Genomic DNA, 18,638 nt, shown 5'->3' with positions numbered 1-18,638 from the left:
AGCTACGAAATGAAAGGGTGTCATTCCCTTGTTTCACGCTTCTTGGGTCAAGACTGATACGAGTGCTTGTATTTGAACTAAGGAGGGCAAGAAATGTTGCTCGCTTGTTTACTCTACTTTGACAAATTTAGATTGATACGAGTGTTTGAGTTTGAACTAAGGAGTGTAAGAAATAGCACACGAGTAAAAATATTCTTCTCTCCCGTAAAAACAAAAAAAAAAATCAAAGTCCTTTAAAGGACCAATCGTTTCAGACCAATGTGATCGATCAGAGTTCCAGACCATTCGTTTGGATACAGGCAGTGAATCTGTTTCTACCAATGCACAGCAGAAATTGGACGTGTCTCTCCAGCTTGATGGCTTGCTTGGTTTTGGAAGAAATTGCTGGTTGCACTACTAAAAAGTAAAAAACCAATTGCAGAGGTGAGGTATTTTGCCAACTTACAACCAGGATTTCCAGGTGCATCCACAACCTGTAAAGATCCTTTTGTGAAATAATTGTGCATCATTGCCAGTCACCAAAACAAAAATTGCTGGGTGTTTTTCCATTTGCATTGAGCTTCTTGAGCTAACAAGCCTGACCTTTTTCAGCACCTGGTAATACATTATACATCAATGGCATCTCATCTTCACCTCAGAAAAGTTGTTCTCACATCTAGCTAACCACAGAAAAGAATGCCAAAAATATGAAATGACAACCTTAAAATGAGCTTTAAGAAAGTATCAAGATCCATGTACATCGAGAAAATTTCTGGTACAGTGAGTTTATTTGCTTAATTTCATGAACTGTACATGAATCAGCAAGAGCATCAATCCATTTGTGAGTACCCCAGTATAACACTACGAGTATTTGGGATCAAATCCACGCAACAGTGAGTACACTTGTTATTCTATCTTGACTCCTGATGAAAATTTCCTCATGTTTCTGTGTAAGTTGCATGTATTTAAATGGCCTACAGGATGCATGCATGCTCATTTCCTGCAGAGTATCCTTCAAGCCAGGTCTTGTGGATGTGTGTAATCTCGAAGCCATCTTCAGTCTCAGGCTGCGAGTTAAGCAGATAACCTTATTTAAGGATACATATAGATTTTATATGAACATAGATGTACACAAGAAAGTCTGTAAACATGAAGGATATAGAAATCTATATTCCTTTAAAATGAGCTAGTGGTGGTGGCAGTGAATCTGCCACCCCATCTACTCCCATTGTAAAATTTGCAAATACCCCTTAAACTTCTTAATACAAGAAACAATCAAATCTAAATGGATATCCACATATAAAATCAAATTAAGGTAAATCTTCTCTTTAGAAAACAAAATGGATAACACATTTCATGAAAATTTTATTTTAGGCAGTATTATGATGTATTTTCTTTTATCCGCAGCAAAGCATGGACATTCAGCTAGTATATGTACAAAGCTGTGAGCCTGTGAGGGTGTACCTTCATAGTCAGCAGAAGAATTGTGAGGCAGCAATACCGAACATTGCCTGAGATTAGCAGGACCATTAACATTGACGTGCAAGCCAATGAAAAAGAATAAAATGGACAAGTGGACAGAGGAAATAAGAAGAATAAAATAATCATGGAGCAATAGAATGGAAAATTATGCCAAGAAACCATTTAGAATTTTGAACAAAAAAGGAAAAGAAAAACTACAGGGATGGAATAACTACTGTGACTAATCTATTGTGCAAATAATCTGAGGATATACCTTCCATTTCCCACTTGTCAAACCTCACCAGCCAATTAATTGTACCGATTGATGAAGCGACAATTCTATCCACCCATAATTGGAACTTCTTGCCTTGTTTATCAGCATAACATGAACTCAGTGCATCAATGGATGCATGAAGTGAACACTCCCTTCCAGAAGGATGAATAGTTGTTCCATTAGGATGCTAACACACATAAAAGAAGAAGAAGAAGATCGGTTTAAATGTAGCTCAAGGAAACCAATATGAACCAGTAATATCCTCGCCAAAAAAAAAAAAAATCAGAAATATGTACATTTCGCCAGACAAGAGACAAGTGGTATCATATGGTCTGAAATTACTTTTGCAAAATTATAGATAACATGCTGACACAAATTATATAGTTACCTCTTTTCATAACCTAACTATAGCAGTCGACAAAAGGTATGATTGATTTCAAAAGGAGGGGTTTATGAACAAAGCTAGACTGAGTTATTCTAAGAATGTAGCTGAGGAATGTACTTACAGTAATCCTTTTCAAATACTGGATAATGGATGGGGCCTTTTGAACCTCACCCCGCCGCCATTTTTCATAGAGAACATAAAACTTCACCACAACATCTGCAGGTTTGATGGCGTCTAACTTCGGGTAAGGGAATTCAAGATCTCTTGGGGAAACGTTAGGTCCTAAATTGAAGTGTCCAATAGCTTGCATGATGCCAGCAGCACACCTCTCGGTTGCATGAATCATCATAGGATTGCCCCTGGCATTTTCTTCATACCACTGAAGCAGCTCCTCTTGGGCATTGCTGACCTGAACATGATTTCAAAACCCTGTAATAAGCTTACAACGAAAACCACTGCCATCAGTTTAGTGGACAGTTTCATGTGATTCCTTGTGCAGTGACTCACTGACCATGACACCATGAACAGATGGGACACTGAATAATTCTGCATCATTGCCAGAGTCACCACAAACAAGAGTACTGTTTGGTGGTTTCCCATCTGAATTGAACTTTTTCAGCAAATATAGAAGAGCCTGGCCTTTTCCTGCACCTTGCGGTAATACATCAAGGGCCTCACCACTACTGAAGATTATTTTAACATCTAGCTGATCATAGAAAAGAAGGAGCATGGTAAAATTAAAACAACATTAAGCAATGTCACTCATAATAAAAGTAAGTCACCCACACTTTCGCAGACTTACCCCACGCCGATTTAACGTCTCAGGGAGAGAATCCATAACTTCCCGAGCACCCTCCTTGTCGACAAAAAAGCTAACCTTATGAGGACCCTGACTCCTCTCTGGCTGCATCGACACAATTTTTAGTGCACTCATTGAAATGGAAAACCTACTTAGGATTTGTAATCAAACAATTCATTGAACATGCCTGAGGCTTCAGCTTAGGGAACTTAGCTGTCTCCTCGACAACGATATCCCTATCCCATTTGTTGCTAAGGAATTCAGCCCAGCCAACATCATGAATCATCTCTTCACCATATGCTATCACAGTGCCCACAGACATGATAGTGATGTCTGGAGTGATCAAAGGCTTCTGTGTTCTCAAACCCCTGTAACTGATAGGTGATCTTCCAGTCGAGAAGACCAGTAGAGAATCTTGGGAGAACTCGGACTCCCATAGCGCCTGGAACCTAAGCAAGGACAAGTTCTTCGGATCATTGTGATCAATCTGCAAACAAAAAATAAAAAAGATCAATCATTTTGTAGCCACAGAACATAACAGTATGGGTAGTTCTTGAGTCTAGATAGATAAGGGATGAGTTTAACTACGCACCATTGTCTGGTCAAGATCGGAAACTATCATAAGACGGGCAGAGCCATCGAGCTTATCCATGTTTCTTCGCGGTGCAGCTGAAGAAGTAATCCCTGTGCAAATTGTTGAAAACTTTTAGAATCTAACCTGTACACTTCCCTGAACAAGTGAACAAACATGGAAGTGCAAAACCACATCCTCATCCTTAAATACTCATTTTGGTCAATCTCTGGTAAATAGTAAGGTCTTCTTTTTAAAAAAAAGAAAAAGGAAAAAAAAAGGAAGCTACAAATAAGACAACTACCCCCAAACAATAGCCTAGTAGGGAAGCAGGCAAGCAGCCTATCAAACTGTCCAACACCACTTTCCTGGTATCCACGATCCACCTACCAATGAGTCCCCACTACATTTGTCCCCTCTGGCATTATCCATATACAAGAAAGAAATCAAGAACATGAGATAATTAAAGCAATGTACTGGAGTACGAGTGTACGCATCGATTAGATGATTTTGTCTGCTTGGGGTAATCCAGATAAGATCGATGGCCAGAAGGAATCGGAACCAACCAGGATACAGCAACACGATCAGCATCAACTAGCCGAGCACGGATTCGAACCCGCGACACGAAATGCACAATGTGAATCGCCAATCGCCGGCTAAGCCCAGCATCTTGTAATCGATTACCAAGATAGCTTATGATACGGGAGTAAGGAAGGTTCTTGCCTCACCTAGGTGGCGGGACGGCGGCCGGAGGAGGAGGCGGCGGCGGCGGCTGGACTGGCCGGAGAAGGAGAGGCGGGCGGCGACCGGCGAAGGCGAGGAGCCGAGGCGGCGACAAAAAGGAGAGACTTTTATTACTAGCTGGGAACATGAATCATATGCTGCCTGCGTCCAAGTAGGCTGAGAGAATATATTATACTCCTAAAAATATTATTTTTTACACCTAAAAAATATTATTTTTTGGTTCCAATTAAGATACGTATCTTTGTTTTTTAACAGTAAATTGCACTTTAGTCCACATTTTATTAGCTACGTTTCAATTTGGACCACCCTTAAACCTATCTTTTCAATATGGCCTGGGTAAATTTACCATTGTTGTTGTTTGGACTACCATGAATAATTTTTCTCGTCATGTCTAACTTCCCTTTCAGCAAACATATGAACCGTACATAGAGGAGTTCGGTTGTATACTAGAGCTGATGTGTTTAAGGTCGTTTGATTGTACTGAAAAAAATTGTTAATGGTGGTCCAAATCGTAATAATGGCAAATTTATCCGGTCCAAAGCGTTATATTTTCAAGGGTGGTTCAAAGTAAAACTTTGCTAATAAAATGTGGCCTAAAATATAATTCACTTTTTTTTTAATCATGAAAGTGGCTTTGGATGAAGAAGAATTTTTCGATGATGAGAACTTCACTTCATTGATAATGAAATTACATCTTTACCTAGAACGTAGAAAAATACTTTGAAGGCTTCCAACAAGTAAAAGTCTTTTATATCCATGTAGCATTTCATCGTCTATAACGTAAGGTGATATTGTGTCACTGACACGTATCTCTGCCTATGTTAGGTAGTGTATGCTAGAATATCTCGTAGCACGTCAGGCACGAGCTTTATCTTATCACTTTTTTTTCAATAAAATGTTCAAACTGATGTAATTCTATTTGTACAATCAATGTACATAGTTGCGTCAAGCTTTCATTATTACTTAAATATCTTGGCATTTTGAATTCAACATTAACGAAATTAAAAGAGACTAACGGAGCCCTCATAGTCAAAATAAAGTTCTTGCAAGGACCACCCGCATCAGATGTGGACTGAACGAGTACAAAATCAGACTGTTTCAAATCTCCCTGCTGACCAGGGGCGGATCCCCAAACAAAAAATTAAGGGCTTAACGAGTATAAAATCAGACTGTTCCAAATCTCCCTGCTGACCAGGGGCGGATCCCCAAACAAAAAATTAAGGGCTTAATTACACAGTTTCTTCAACCTCCATCCATCTAGAAACCTTTAGTTTATCATTCATGATGAAGAAATTAAAAGGGATGCTCCGAAGGTATCTATGGGTCTTGTGGGTGTAGGGGAGACTCGAGTCCCCCCTGCACCCACGTTGGATCCGCCTCTGCTGCTGACATCAACAAATAACCATTGTGCTTGCTGCTTGCATAGCCAGGCAAAGCATAAATTTGTACTCCCTCCGTCCCATAATATAACGGCTTGTTTGGCAACTTGAGGGAAGAGGATTGGGAGTTTACACGAGGGAATTGATGGTGAGATTAAGATGAGAATTTGATTTTTCATCCCAGTCTCTTGTTTGGTAGAGGTGGTAGAAATTGATAGGGAGTTTAGTTGGAGATTAGATCATTAATGAAAACGGATGGCTGAGATTTGTTTAGGCGAAGTAAAGGAGGAATTCCTCCCAATTACCTGCCCCTACCCAAGTATTGAAAAGGAGGAAGTTCATTCCTCAATTCTCCATCCCCATCCTACAAAAATTCCCATGCCCCCTAAACAAACAAAACAGTTAATAGCCTCATCCCGCTAAACTCTCAATCCCTCCTAAAAACTCCCTCCAACCAAACAGACCGTAAGAGATTTTGAGTTTTTGCTTGCACCGTTTGACCACTCGTCTTATTCAAAAAAATTTGAAATTATTATTTATTTTTTTGACTTACTTTATTATCTAAAGTACTTTAAGCACAAATTTTCATTTTTTATATTTGCACAAATTTTTTAAATAAGACGAGTAGTCAAACGGTGCAAGCAAAAACTCAAAATCCCTTATATTATGGGACGGAGGGAGTAACAAATTGGTAGTTCAATCAATCTTAAGTTACACAGTAATATAAGAGGAGTTTAAAATTAAAAAAAAAGTCGTTTGCCCTTTTTTATACAATTTGATGAATTTTCTTTGATTCATGGGTATTATACTTTTGCATGGTTGTCATAGCAAACTTAATTGTGTAAATTCCAACTGAAATCCTTTATTTGTCACCAAGATCAGAAAAGGGACAAAGAAAAAGAAAACTTTGACAGCGTATTTGGCATTTTGGCATCATCTCTTCTATGCTCTAATAGCAAATGAGTCATTGCCTTTATAAAAGGAATATATTGCGGCTTAGGAACAACTATGCACACTTGCTGAATTCGTGCTTCCTACTTCTTCCGGATTGATAATACTTATCGTTTTAAACAAGATTATTGTCAAACTTTAAAAAAAATTGGCTATAAATAATATCTAAAACATTTGTCCTAGAAATATGGTGATCATGTGTATAGATTGGTCTTAAAACGTACTTCAATAAAATCATATATTTATTAATATGTTTATATATATTATAATAGAAAATAGTGGTCAAAAATATTTTTGAAGAACATATTCTTATCCAAAATAATAAGTATTATCAGCTCGAAGGTAGTAACTAATATTTCCGTCCAAAAATAAAAGAATTTTGACGTGTGTTTATACGGGCAATATCACTTATGTTTTGGAATGAAGGTAGTAAAAGAGTATCCACCATGGATTACGGGGAGAGCACAGTGGCTTTGTTATCTCTTGCATTTGTAATTAATTTCTCAGCAGTGATTATTGCTAGTTGGAGCATGTGGGGATTTTTTTCCTGGAAAAATTGTAACCATGCCATTATAATTTTGTAAAATTTGAGATATGTCATCCTGACCCACATGTCATTGACTCATGTGGGTCCTACATGTCATTGAGATACCGATGGCATATCTCAAACTTTGCAAAACTATAATGGCATGGATCCAAATTACGTAAAAATTCATATCTTCGTTGTACATTTATTTTTTAACAAAAATTCTCAATCTTCCGGCTGTGGCATATATATAGCCCATGTTAATTATCAAAAAAATATGTATATAACCATGCAACTACTTCGCTCTTGAATTTCATACAAAGAGTTGTATTCAAGCTGATGAATACAATTAGCATAAAAATGGTTACCACGTATGAATCTAAAATGAATGTCACTGAAATGGCACGTGAAAAGGAAAAAAAAAGGTGAACACAAATAATGTGATGCACATGCACGTGTACCGTGTAAGTATTTCAACCCATATTACAAAAGCATGTGAGAAAAAGACAAGAATAAATTCTAAACTGAAGCATCAAACTGTTGTTTATCCAAGTATGAAGTTTATCGCGGCAGTGATATCACAAAAGGCAAAACCATCGCTATCAACACAATCGGCGCCTTAATAGGAAATACATATCACGAGGGAATGCATAACTGAATACTACCTCTGGTTTTTTAATATATACGACGTCGTTAACTTTTTTTTTATACATTTGACTATTCGTCTTATTTAATTTTTTAAAAAATAAAAATTAAGTCATATTTAAAAAACATTAAAAAACATTGACGATAAATCAAATTACAATAGAATAAATGATAATTATATAAATTTTATTTTGAATAAGACAAATGTTTAAATATATATAAAAAATCAACAATATCATATATTAAAAAAAGGAGGGAGTACTTGCTTGTAGAAGTAATTGAACTACTCTCTCTGTTCCCGTTCTTTCTGTTTTGTTATGTAACAGAGCTCCCTCCAAACCGACCCATGCAATCCAACTCTCGTCGGTCCAACTTACTCGCATAACAGCCATTCCTCAAGAACCGCACATATCTATCTATCCAACGGACGGGCACACTTACACATACCATATAACTTATATTTTCATCATCCCTTCGTGTAAAATGGGTAAACCCACGAATAATATGGTTGGAGGGACAAGCCCTTATAAATTGTTTTCATCCTGCTAAATTAGTAATGTGGTACTAAACATGCACACATAACTCTCATGAGCCACACAGATCAACTCCTAATTAAATTAGTTTTATTAAATTAGTTTACATATAAAAAATACACACGCATATATAGCACAACATTAAATTAATTTTATTGAAATCCATCATGAAATATGTGTTGATAGTGTATTTATTTGGTATCTTAGATGTGTTATTTTCTTCTAATAGACTTGATTAAAGTCTTTGATTAAGAAAAAAACTGAAACACTAATTGAGGGAAAACGTATCAAGAAATGAAATAGTGGGACACAGAATCATTCCAGGGTGTTCAACATTTCAACATGGCAAACGAACCCAATTTTCCTTCAAAATGCATCTCTCTATCCTCACGAGATCTTTGGTCAATTCTTCCTGCATCATGAACAATTCTCATCGAGCGTCCAAGAGCATTGCATACACAATCAAAGAACAAACTCCACGGTGGAAACCAAATTCTCTGAACCTAATTAAGATTGCAACTTCTCCCTAGCACAGAAAACCAAGAACTCGGTAACTGAAAGTTCTAGCTAGAAACATATATATTGACCAAGGAAGAAGCAGAAAACTGCAGATTTGGGAGGTTTTCCCTCCTGCATTCCATCCTATGGAACGTGCGAACGATCTTCTCCAGATTTCGCTTGTGGAAAATTTGACAAACCATATTCATATTCAACTTTTATTTCCAATAAGAATATAAAAAGGTACACTTGTGTTCCCATAAAGTGATAAAAATATGACTAGGCTCTCCTAGGAATTTCCAAGAGTCTGACATAAAAAAAAAGGAGAGATTTAGCGGAAAAGATGTCCCTCTAAATATTTTAAAAGAAAAAAATATTGTGTTGGGAATTGAACAAGTGACCATACACTATCAAGTGAATGTAGAGAGTCTATCATGAAGTCTAGCCTTAAGAAAAATATGTGACCGTTTGATTTATTCGGTCAAACTATAAAAACCACCTTTGACCATCGTTACCTTTCAGAATATTTACTAGTTTGAAAACAATAAAAATCACATGGCAGATTTTTATTTAGACAAAAAAAAGTCCATTTTACTCCATAAATTATTTCGCCGGAGCACTTAACCTCAAAAACAATTTTTGGTTCATTTTACACCCGAGCTACTGAAAACAATTCAAGCCACTTCCTAATGGCATCTATCTCTTGTTTTCTCTCTATATAAATCGTACTTTGCATTAAAAATCGGTGAGATTGACAGATGCCTTATAACTTACTCCTTTCGTTCCAGAATATAAACATTTTTAGAGTTGGACACGGTTATTAAAAAAATAGATAGATTTGAATAGAGGAGGGTTGTGATTGAATGAGAAGTGGAGGTAGGTGGGAAATTTGAATGATGGAGGTTTGTGATTGGTTGAGAAGAGAATGTTGGTGTATAAGTTATTATATTTTAGGACAAATTCTAGATGCTATAAATTATTATATTTTGGGATGGAGGGAGTACCTCTCAACATACATGTTCTAAATTTCAAGCAAAAAGTGGTGAAAATATTTTAAAAACTTCAACAATAGTGTCATCTATGGATCTAAAAGGTTTTAGTTTAAAATAATACTCGTATAAAGAGAAACAAACAAGAGAAATATTATTAAAGAGTAAAGTGAACGACTTTTTAATAATTTAGTTTAGGTGGTAAAATGAGCCAATAAATACTTTACAGTGTTGTGTTCCGGTGATGTAGTCGGAGTAGTAAAATAGACTTTTGTTTCTTTTATTTATAAGTAATTTTGCTATATTATAAGCTTGTTTATTATTATTATTATTATTATTATTATTATTATTATTATTATTATTATTATTATTATAAAAAAAATAGTGGTCAAAACTGCCCATCCCCATATATATATATATATATATATATATGTATATATATGTATATATATGTATATATATGTATATATATATATATATATGTATATATATATATATATATATATATATATATATATATATATATATATATGTGTGTATGTATGTATGTATATGTATGTATGTGAGACTATTCTACACCCGGGGGTATAGAATAGTTCCCTTTCTCATATGTATTCTCAGCTCGTCCCCATCCCGTATCGCCCCACCCCTCCCCCTCCCTCCACCCGATCCCTCTCCCGATTCCCCCTCCTCGCCCCTCCCCTCCCCCTCCCTCGTCCTGATTCCCTCCCCCTCCCTCTCCCTCTCCCGACTTCTCCCCTCCTCCCGATTCACCCTCTCCCGACTTCCCCCCTCCTCCCGATTCCCTTTTTTTTCTCCTCTCTATTCCCTTTTTTTTTCTGGTTTTTTCTTCCCAAAACATTTTTTCTCTTTTCTAGGAAAATAAAAAATAAATTTGTCAAATTTAAGACTTGAACCCATAACCTCATAGTTCAAAGCACATTCTTCTAACCAATTCATCTAATGATATTATTTGTTTCAAAAATTTTGTGAGAAAGTAATATGATTATCAATTCTAATATCTTTCACTACCACCGTAAAACAAAAAATAAAGATATGTTACTACGAAACTCATAACATGTTACTATGCTCCAGTAGTAAAATTATCGTAAAAGTAAGTAACACGTCACGTTACTGTAGAACACATAGGACGTTACTGCAGTTCTGGCAGAAACGTCGTGCAGTTCTGGCAGTAACATCGTGGTAAAATTGTAGTAGACCAGGAATCGAAACAAAAATATATGGGTTAAAGCCTCACATGCTAACCATATACTCCCTCCATTCCAAATTGATCTACATATATTTTTTTTAGGTTACTCCTAAATGATCAACATATTTGTGTTCATTCATTAAGTCTATTCGTTATCTGTGCATTGGAGTAAATAGACATTGATGCATGCATCCATGCACACAAGTATTTATAACCCACATGCAATATCTTGATTTGCTATTGGCTAGAAAATAGTGGGGATGGTGCATGTATTAGTTTGTTGCTAGAGTAAATGTAGTATAAGAGAATTATTAGTTTTTCTTGGTCTTAGTGTACCTATGAAATATGTAGATCAATTTGGAATGGAGGGAATACTTGTTACTGCACAAAAGTAGAAGTGTTACTACATAATAGGTGCATGTTACCACTTCCAAGTAGCTATGTTACTGCATGATAATTGTAGTTTTACTATGTCATTTTTACAAGATGAAGATTGAATAGGTGGGCCATAGGTAAAGTCTGTAGTTGGCTTTGAGTGAGGTCTGATTGATGTAGGAGTGTTTTCAACAATTTTATACATTTGGTCAAACCATGTTACTGCATGTATATTCCCCTGTTACTACATATTACACATTCTGTTACTGCATGTGGAGGGTTAAAGTTCAAAATGCCAATATTTGAAAAGCAATATCTTACAAGATATGCATTATTTTTTAAAACCGTTTCCACCATAATGCTATAGTGCAACTGCATGTGGAGGGTTAAACTTCAAAATTCATCTACATACTCCCCTCCTCAAGAAATCGTTCTTCCTCCCTCTTCTCAAGAAATCCGGTCTCCTCCCTCCAATATAGTGTTACTGCGTGCATGTATATGACATTACTGCACTTTTAACAGTAATATTGTGGTGAATTGTAGTACATCTGGAATTGGAACAAAAATATATGGGTTCAAAGTCTCAGATGCTAACCATATACTTGTTATTGCACAAAAGTAAAAATGTTACTGCACGGCAGATACACGTTACCACCTGACAGTTACACATTACCGCATGTTTATGCAGTAACACTATCCAAGAACTGTAGTAAAAAACACTTTATTACTTTAGTACATATAGAGCGTTACTGCATCTTAATTTGGCAGTAACATCGTGATGAAATTGTAGTAAACCAGGAATAAAAAAATATACGGGTTAAAACAAACAAGTAAACCGAGCCAATTCCCCATATTCTTTTAGTAATGTTATCAAGTAATTGCAGTAACACACTATGTTACTATGAAACTTATAATCATTACTACATCTTGTACTAACGACATGATGTGATTGCAGTAACGCAAAACATTCACTAGTAACACCTTTGATATACTATTACTGTTTGTGGAGAGTTAAATTTTTAAGAACAAATCTTTGAAGGGCAATATCTCTCATATCATGTACTACTTTTAAAAACTGTTTGCACCATGATGTTCGAAAAAAAGTGCTTATTAAAAGTAGATCTATCATGACTATATTATGACTGAATTTTAATTTTGTTACTGCAAGTAAAACACGGTGTTATTGCACGATGAACAAGACGTTACTAAATCGTTCCGAGACGAGAGCTAAGAAGAGAGGGGGTGGTGGGGGAAGTCATTGGCGGGTTTGACCGAGATTTGACCGACGTGAGGGACCTTTCTTTGACTGAGGTGGGAGGTGGGTTTTGGGCCCTTAAAAGGAGATGAGGTGGGTTGGAGGGAGGGGGTGTAGAATAGTATATATATATATATATATATATATATATATATATATATATATATATATATATATATATGTATATATATATATATATGTATATATATATATATATATATATGTATATATATATATATATGTATATATATATATATATATATATATATATATATATATGTATGTATATATTAAAAAAGAGATAATATAACAAAACCATATCTGATGCGTTGAAACTATACAATACTAGCTAGGCATTGTTAACGCAAGATTTATATATTGTAGCGGAAGAATAAATTTTTTACTGCTAGTATTGGGCCATGAGATGGCCCATAATCCAGCCCATCTGTCCGGCCTAGTTAGCCCACCATAGTCGTGTTGCTCTTGCACGGGCACGGCATTGTAACGAACACCTCACGCGCACACCCTCCCCTCCCCACGGCGGCGGCGGCGGCGGCGCTTGCAGCCGGCGATTCCGCCTCTCCTCCAAACTCCGGCGGCCCACCGGCCCCGACCTCGCCGCCGCGATGAAGTTCGACCTGGAGGGCCTGACGGTGCACTTCCCGTACGCGGCGATCTACCCGGAGCAGCACGCGTACATGGGCGAGCTGAAGCGCGCCCTCGACGCGCGCGGCCACGCGCTGCTCGAGATGCCGACGGGCACCGGCAAGACGGCGGCGCTCATTTCCCTCATCACCTCCTACTCCCTCGCCAGCCCGTCCCGCCCGCTCCGCCTCATCTACTGCACCCGCACCGTCCACGAGATGGAGAAGACCCTCGCCGAGCTCCGCCTCCTCTTCGCCCACCTCCCCGCCGCCGCCTCCCGCTCCCTCCTCGCCCTCGGCCTCTCCTCCCGCAAGAACCTCTGCGTCCACCCCCAGGCCTCCGCCGCCGCCGCCCGCGACTCCGTCGACACCGCCTGCCGCCGCCTCACCGCGTCGTGGGTGCGCGACAGGGCCGCCTCCGACCCGGACTCCACCCCGCTCTGCGACTTCTTCGAGTCCTTCGACCGCGCCGCCGCCGCCGGTGACCTCGCCTCCTACATGCCCCCCGGCGTCTACACCCTCGCCGACCTCCGCGCCCTCGGCCGCGACCGCGGGATCTGCCCCTACTTCCTCGCGAGGCAGATGGTCAAGTACGCCAATGTCGTGGTCTACAGCTACCAGTACCTGATTGATCCCAAGGTGGCCAGCATTGTGTCCAGGGAGATGCAGAAGGAGTGCGTCGTCGTCTTCGACGAGGCGCACAACATCGATAATGTCTGCATTGAGGCTCTCAGTGTCAGCATCCGCAAGCAGACGCTCGAAGGTGCCGAGCGAAACTTGCGGCGCATCTCGCAAGAGATCGATAGGTACCTGGTGTTGAAGAAGCTTGCAGCTACTAATATGCATAAAAAAACATGAATTCTTTGTTTCCAGGATTGCTTTTATGATTTCCTTAAGAGCATCCAACTTTGTGATAAATAGTTGAAGCTTGCTTGCTCACTAATTGCCTTATCTGGGAGGAAGGTTCAAGGCCACTGATGCCAATAGGCTTCGTGCTGAATACAACAGGCTGGTTGATGGATTGGCACAGAGGGGAAACCTGCCAAGTGAGTACCATTTTTTCTTTCACTAATTCTGTGTCTTAGACTGCTCATTGTGGTTGGTCTTTCTGGGTCAGTTAATAGTTTACGATAAAATATTTCTTGTGATGTAGTATCGGATGCTTGGCTCGCGAACCCGGCCTTGCCTGAGGACATTCTGAAGGAGGCTGTACCAGGAAACATCAGGAGGGCTGAGCATTTTCTTGCTGTTTTGCGGAGGCTTGTCAGGTTCCTAGATGGACGCCTGGAAACAGAGAATGTTGAGAATGAAATGCCTGTTGCCTTTGTTGCTTCAATCCATTCCCAGGCTGGAATTGACCAGAAAATGTTAAGGTTTTGTTATGATCGGCTACACTCTCTAATGCTTACCTTGGAGATAACCGATACAGATGAGTTCATGCACATCCAGACAATTTGTGACTTTGCCACATTGATTGGAACTTATACACGGGGCTTTTCTATAATAATAGAACCCTATGATGAGAGAATGCCTGATATCCGTGATCCTGTGATTCAGGTACTCATTCTTCTCTATATGACAATAATCTCTAATCTTAACTGTCATCAAAAGTCATCAAAGTGCATTATTGATATCCTAATCAATTTCTATGTGTTGCAGCTCAGTTGCCATGATGCATCGCTTGCAATACAGCCTGTTTTTGAGCGTTTTCAAACAGTAGTCATAACTTCTGGTACTCTCAGCCCAATAGACCTCTACCCTCGCCTTTTGAACTTTAATCCTGTTATAAGCAGGAGCTTCACAATGTCTTTAACAAGGGATTGCATATGTCCCATGGTCTTGACAAGAGGAAGGTATGGACCGGGCCTTCAAAATTTCATGTGGCATATATTATTTTGAAAGCAAGCAACTAATTTATCCATTGCATGTTTTAAATACTAGCATAGCATCTATTGAATCTTTCTTCATCCTTTAGAGCATCATCGCATGAACTTAGTTTAGTTTTTGTATTGGGTTTTGGCTCTCAAAATTCTAGTCTTACTGGTGATATTGCAAAATCTTGATGTATAACTTCAAATATTCCATCACATTTTCAGTGACCAGCTACCTGTCAGTACGAAGTTTGATATGCGTAGCGATCCTGGCGTTGTAAGGAATTATGGTCGGCTCTTGCTGGAGATGGCTTCTGCTGTGCCAGATGGCATAGTTTGTTTTTTTGTCAGTTACTCTTATATGGATGGCATTGTCAACAGCTGGAATGAGATGGGTATTTTGCAGGTTAGTTTCTTTACCAGTACATTATTCTGGTATCGAGCAGTCTATAGAATATAAATCTAGTGCAAAACTCTTCATGGATTATGACATTGAATCTCGTTATGTCACCATATAAAGTCTAACAATTTCACAAATGCATTGTTTCAGTTGGAAAAACTTGTAGTACTGCTCTGGAACAGTCACTTGTAGTACTATATATGGTGTCTAAGCCTCTAATGTTCTTATTACATGTGCAGTTCATTGTACTGCTAAAAAGTGCATTGTCTGAGCTGATTTCACATGATTAATGCTTTTACTGTTCTCATGAATACAGCATTCTTGGCAAAGCCTTGATAACACGCAATGCATTAGCACCTAATATGAAAATCTTATGACTTCAATTTGCAGGACATCATGCAGCATAAGTTGGTATTCATTGAAACACCAGATGTTGTTGAGACAACATTGGCTCTTGATAATTACAGAAAGTCGTGTGATTGTGGAAGAGGTGCTATATTCTTTTCCGTTGCCAGGTTGGTTCACTTTATATTGGTTTTGTCGAAAAGCACCCTTCAAATTTAGTGTCAGTGTTCAGCTTCGCAATTGATTGGATTGCTTGAGACTATTACAGCTATTTTAACATCGACCCAAGTAGGTGATAATTATGTCAAAGGTGATATATAATTACTGGTTGGCCAATGGTTTCTTTATTCCTAGTATATCCGAAACAACGAAGACAGTATTAGTCAAAAATAGGTGTAATTATGTGTTAACCAAAATAAATGAATGTCCTAGTTGGTACAGCAATTCAGTAAGTAATTTCAGAAAATGCTTCAATCAGGCATCCACCAATATTTCATTGATGTGTAAACATGAGGAACTCATACGTTGAGTTTTTAAGTTTATTTCTTGCAAAAAAAAAATTATCTTGTCCCTGAATGCTCAAATAAATTGCTGCCATTAGCTAATCATCTGGCTGATCAATAGGCTACAATAAGCATAACCCAGTAGGCACCACGAGCTAATTTACCATCATTACAGTATATTGTAGATTGGCTACTTCTGTTCAAGTGTTATTATTATAAATGTTTAAGTGGTCTTGACTCATGGCTACATAATATGATGGACATATGGCTCATAGCTAACTACCACTATGCTCAATCCAGGGGCAAAGTAGCCGAAGGTATTGATTTTGATCGACACTATGGCAGACTTGTGATCATGTTTGGTGTTCCTTTCCAGTACACACTCAGCAGGTGAGGACTTATTGTCTGAACTTAAGATCCATTTTTTTGTGCAACCCTTGATCTCTATACCTGAGCATTACTTCTGTGCCTACGAATGGTTCATCATATTATAAAACATTATCTACTCAATAGCAACATCCATGGATACTTACTGGCATAATGACAGCTTCTTTTGTGTCTACACTGTTTGCAGGATATTACTTGCTAGGTTGGAGTACCTAAGAGAAACTTTTCAAATAAAGGAGGGTGACTTCCTGACCTTCGATGCTTTGGTAATAATACTACTTCTGCCAGGGGAAAGTAGGGCTGGATGATTTGTAGCTTTATTTTTCTAGAGACATCCAACAAAGTTTTCTTGACATTTTGGATTCTGTTAATGCCAGAGGCAAGCTGCGCAATGTGTTGGCCGTGTGATCCGTTCTAAAGCAGATTATGGAATGATGATATTTGCTGACAAGAGGTACTTGATCACTGCCTTGACTTTTAACTCAGAAAATTAGAACCTCGCCAATCATCAAGAAAGCCTCGTTATAGTTAGCTGCCTATGGTTGACAAGAAAGCTCCAATTCTTGTGCTGCGTAGATTAGCAACCTGATTTTCGACCTGCATATGCTGAACAAATAGGCTCCCGGTTTCTTGTATTGAGCATGTGGCCTTGGATATCACATCCTACTTTATGACAAACGACAGTTACTTAAATATATCTTGCAAATTTGTTTTGGGTATTTTGGTCCTGAGGTCTTCTATGTTTCCATTTGATTCTGTCAAAGAAAAAAAAAAGCAATTCTAATTTGTCACACGCATCCTGTCCATTTCCCTGCCTTACTGGTGACCAAGCTTTCATACTCCAGGATTGTTAATATCATGGTATTTCTCACCTGCAGATACAGTCGCCATGATAAACGGTCTAAACTGCCTGGGTGGATACTGTCACACTTGCATGATGCGCACCTAAATCTGAGCACTGATATGGCTTTGCATATAGCTCGTGAGGTATGTTCCATACATTTATTTTTCTTTGACTGGTGCTATGTAGTTTGAATTGCTTCAAGTACTGTAACTTGTAATCATTTAAAGAGCAAGTTTATCTCTAACCGATAATGAAGCTATGCTTGCCCGTGTTATTATTTTCCAACACAAGCACAATTTGCATGATAAACATTCTTGTATAGCAACCTGTGCAAGAAATTGTTCAGACTTGTCGCATTCTGTGCTGAATATATTCTAACATCTGGTATTACCATCTTGTATAACAGTTCCTACGGAGGATGGCGCAGCCTTACGATAAGACGGGGAGCGGCGGCAACAAGACTCTCTTAACCGAAGAGGATTTGCAGAATATGGCGCAGGACGCCATGGAGATGTGAAACCATGAAAGAAATTGAAAGAGAGGGAGGGGGAGAGAGAGTTTTCTGCTGTACAATACATTCAAAATTGAGGTAGAAGTCACTAATGTACAAAAAAATTTTGGCTACTCATGTGAACCAGCATGAATTCGAGCTGCACGGTTCATGCTAAATTGCTAACAAATTGGTCCTTCCAAGCACATGTGATATTACTCTGCATCTGATATAGGTATGTACACCTTAAAGTCCTTCCGGATACTTATATCTGAATATGATGGCGGCCTCTGAATTTCAGACGTGTCGTTACATTGCCTACAGCCAACCGTTCTGTTCTTTACAACTTTATTCACCGTATTATTACCACGGATTATTTGCTTCACGTTTTTAGACATACGATATCTCAATATTCCTTCTGCTGCTTATATGATGTCTACATGTACTCTTTTGAACTCTTATGTAAGATTATATGATGTCTACATCGTGAAGTTTATTTCCGTATGAATTTTACTTTACTTTCTCTGAACGTTTTGGTTACTCGTATCCATTCAGTTTCTCTCGGTTTCTCTCCTGCTGC

At 38.3% G+C, this 18,638-nt stretch overlaps 2 protein-coding genes across 2 annotated transcripts; one reads left to right on the top strand and one right to left on the bottom strand.

Moving 5' to 3' along the window:
• Positions 1-687: 687 nt before the first annotated feature.
• LOC127773642 (probable sucrose-phosphatase 3) lies at positions 688-4,339 on the bottom strand. The gene is given in 9 exon segments (XM_052299777.1): positions 688-1,046; positions 1,444-1,490; positions 1,715-1,901; positions 2,221-2,508; positions 2,611-2,805; positions 2,902-2,999; positions 3,082-3,385; positions 3,491-3,582; positions 4,198-4,339. Coding segments are annotated over 8 exon segments (1,272 nt in total). The 5' UTR covers positions 3,551-3,582; positions 4,198-4,339; the 3' UTR covers positions 688-953.
• An 8,735-nt stretch (positions 4,340-13,074) lies between these two features.
• Positions 13,075-18,381, top strand: LOC127772522 (general transcription and DNA repair factor IIH helicase subunit XPD). The gene is made up of 11 exons (XM_052298458.1): positions 13,075-14,024; positions 14,182-14,264; positions 14,372-14,775; positions 14,878-15,071; positions 15,315-15,495; positions 15,880-16,004; positions 16,638-16,727; positions 16,912-16,990; positions 17,102-17,178; positions 17,603-17,711; positions 17,975-18,381. Exons 1-11 carry the CDS (start codon positions 13,201-13,203, stop codon positions 18,083-18,085), a joined length of 2,277 nt encoding a protein of 758 aa, XP_052154418.1. The 5' UTR covers positions 13,075-13,200; the 3' UTR covers positions 18,086-18,381.
• The last annotated feature ends 257 nt before the right edge of the window (positions 18,382-18,638 follow it).

The sequence above is a fragment of the Oryza glaberrima genome, chromosome 5 (genome assembly GCF_000147395.1).
Source record: "Oryza glaberrima chromosome 5, OglaRS2, whole genome shotgun sequence".
Classification (NCBI taxonomy): domain Eukaryota; kingdom Viridiplantae; phylum Streptophyta; class Magnoliopsida; order Poales; family Poaceae; genus Oryza; species Oryza glaberrima.
Note: the sequence above shows the minus strand (reverse complement) of the source record. Positions and strands in the feature narration are given on the sequence as shown.

Bases quoted from the DNA above. Each gene is read 5' to 3' on its own strand.
- LOC127772522 (XM_052298458.1), top strand. From the start codon at position 13,201: ATGAAGTTCGACCTGGAGGGCCTGACGGTGCACTTCCCGTACGCGGCG. The intron at 16,005-16,637 runs GTTGGTTCACTT...TGCTCAATCCAG, and splicing joins ATATTCTTTTCCGTTGCCAG to GGGCAAAGTAGCCGAAGGTA. The intron at 16,728-16,911 runs GTGAGGACTTAT...CACTGTTTGCAG, and splicing joins TTCCAGTACACACTCAGCAG to GATATTACTTGCTAGGTTGG.